Here is a 2817-nt window from a genome sequence, read left to right as displayed (position 1 = left end):
GCCGCCTCCACAAGTCGCTGGCACAGCCGGATCCGGAGGCGACACTGCGGGATCCGCGATCCAAGTCGACAGTGACGGCGGATCGGGTAGCGATGGTGGGAGGGGGTCACCTCGTGGTGGCGGACTCCTTGGATCTGGCGGAGGGGGGGTACTCCACAAGGTATGTGTGCGCGTATCCTCATTGTTTCGATTGAAGTTACAAGTAAATCTTATTATTTGAAACAGGCTTTAAATGTCATCGAGACTGGGTCAACGGAAACGTGGGATCGCTGTTTTGGACGGCTACTTCTGCTGTTACTTGACGCTGCTACGGATAACAATCTGTATGCATTGAAGGTTCTACAACGGTTAGTGGAAGCACAGCCTTCTCGAGCGCAGGTATTTTTCGAGCTGCTTCTTCAGCGTTTGATTGGTGCGATGGTAGATCAAGTTGACGTGGTAAGTTTTTCGGGGCCGAGTGACAAAGGTGCTGCTATTGGGGTCTAACTAACTCATCATCTGTCAATGAAACAGGCTCGCCACTTGATCGAGCGTATTCTTCGTGATCTCATAGTCTCTGCGAGTGACTACAAACAGACGCTGTCCGTCCTGATTCAATGGGATTCCGACAGTGAGCCGCCGACACTGCAAGTGGTACTGCGGCTTATCAAGGTGTGCTTCGAAAACTGCGAGCGCGGTAATCACCAGGAGTCAGCATTTCTGCTCAAGCACGACGTGGCCGCTCGTCTTATGGGCGTACTGACGCGACGTCTCGACCATGCGAGCTCTAGCGTTCGCAAGAACGCGGTGGACTGCCTGGTGGCGTTTCATTTTGCGATGAAAGAAGACAGCTCTATTGTACCCAAGTATCTCGCCACCGAGTTGGACGACACGCGGCGTCGGCTTGTGGAGATCTTCATCGACCGCGCCAAGACGGAGCGACACCGCATAGGCTTGACGTCGACATGAGTTACTTCTACACCACGCATAGTATTCCTTCTCCGTTTTCTAGTTTTGCGACTGCATATGGAGTCGTAAACGACTGCATTGCATATATTTGCAACTGTAGGGAAACTGAACATTTTGCATTGTCCAGCTTTGACCGGTATTCGTGGGCTTAATCGGTATTTGAGGCAAATGTTCCGGATCGTGATCTTCCGGTCGAAGAACTCGACGTCGATGAAGTCGCGCACGGTCTTGAGCGTGTCGTGCGCGTAGAAAATGTGGTCGAGACGAGTGCCGTTGTGCAGGTGGAACTTGATCACCGCCGTCTTGTAGTCTGCGCCTGGCGGCGGCGTGCGCGACTTTGGGCCGTCAGCGATATGAGAGCGTTTGGCTTCAATCTCAGCCTTGTACTGCTCTTCTCGACGCGCGTTCTCCTCGTCTTGACGTCGCGCTTCTTCTTCTGCACGTCGCTCCTCTTCTTCCTCCCGCAATCGCTCCTTCTCTTCCCGTTCGGCCTGTTCACGAGCCTCTTGCTCACGACGACGGTCTGCTGCCAGCGACTCCTGGTATTCGAGGTCTTGCTGTTCACGCAAAATCTGCGTCTCGGTCCGCTGCTGGCGGATGTGGCGCGCTGTGGTCAAAATCTGGTTGTTGCGATCCACTGCTGCATTCAGCTTTTCGATAATCTCGTCCGCCGGCAAGTTGGCTAGTAGAATCCCTCAATGAGTGCACAAGAACGCCTCAAATACTCAAATAAGATAACTCACCTGTGATCTTCTCCACCACGTTGACCCCTCTGGACACACAAGACAGTAGAGCTAGGAACGGGAAGGTGGCGCATCCGAGGGATAAACTCACGCCAAAACCCTCCGCATGCTGTACGCAGCCCGCCCACGACACGATGCAGTCGCTGTAGCCTCCCGATGCGCCATATGCAAGATGAAGGCGGCTGTGTGGCTTCTGCTTGTTTACCAGCGATTACCGCAGTGTTTTTGTCTGCTAACGAGGTCGTGCCAATGACTTGTGTCGATGTGAACCACTGTGGTTCATTACTTCAGGGACTCCACGGCCCACCACGTCAGTCAAATCAACACGCTTATCAGTGCACCGTTTCGCTGCTAGCTCCAAAAAGTGTAGGTTTCTTTTACCGGTATTTTAAAATCTTCACACTTGATTCAAATATTAATACCGGCACATGTTCTTGTACATGTTCTAATAGTATTACATGTATTAATACTACTTTAGAAGTAGTACTTCGAAGTACGAAGCAAGAAAGAATGCTGTTGAAGGACACGGTAGGGCTCAGCCTGAGGCAATGGTAGCAGGCGTGAGCTGTGGCGTTGGGCGTAGTGGAAATCGAAGGTGAGGCTGCGATGCGGTGGCCGGAGGTTCTGTTGCCTGAGTAGAAGCTTCATGTATCGTCATTGGCGCCAAGGGTTCCAGAATAAGTTATTGGAGGTGAAGTCATGGTAGCTGAGATGTCTCCACCGGGGCAGAAGATCAGGTCGATGATAGCGGTGTCAGAGCACGAATGCGTCTTGGTGCCGTCGCTATGAATGCTGATATGCATCGGCACAGCCGTCTGCTCATACAGGTGACGGGGGTGCATCCCCGCGTGTGAGATCTGCATAATCGGTGTTGAAACCGATGCCTCCTGTGACGGGCCTTGCCAAGCTTCTAGTGACCTCCCATTGGTCTGGGCCAGTTGTTGAATCCTGTCGGGAATGATACTGGATTGTCGTACTAGGGTGTAACCACTCTGGATGGAAACCTCTCGTCCACCTACAATAATAAGGAATATCGAAGGTACCAGAATATAAAAATACTTTCCCTACCTCCGTATAAAAACAAACGTGTCTTGTGGGCTAGTGAGTCTCAGTCCTGTTGTGCAAA

At 52.0% G+C, this 2817-nt stretch overlaps 1 protein-coding gene across 1 annotated transcript; it reads right to left on the bottom strand.

The window, feature by feature from the left end:
• Positions 1–348: 348 nt before the first annotated feature.
• Positions 349–2133, bottom strand: PITG_21593 (uncharacterized protein; the record flags this gene model as incomplete). The annotated part of the gene is made up of 4 exons (XM_002894912.1): positions 349–482; positions 842–1630; positions 1692–1873; positions 2114–2133. 4 exons carry the CDS (start codon positions 2131–2133, stop codon positions 349–351), a joined length of 1125 nt encoding a protein of 374 aa, XP_002894958.1.
• Between the last annotated feature and the right edge of the window lie 684 nt (positions 2134–2817).

Source organism: Phytophthora infestans, genomic scaffold (assembly GCF_000142945.1).
Source record: "Phytophthora infestans T30-4 supercont1.340 genomic scaffold, whole genome shotgun sequence".
NCBI classification, from domain to species: Eukaryota; Oomycota; class Peronosporomycetes; order Peronosporales; family Peronosporaceae; genus Phytophthora; species Phytophthora infestans.
The sequence above is the reverse complement of the archived record's forward strand: the minus strand, read 5'-3'. Positions and strand labels throughout refer to the sequence as shown.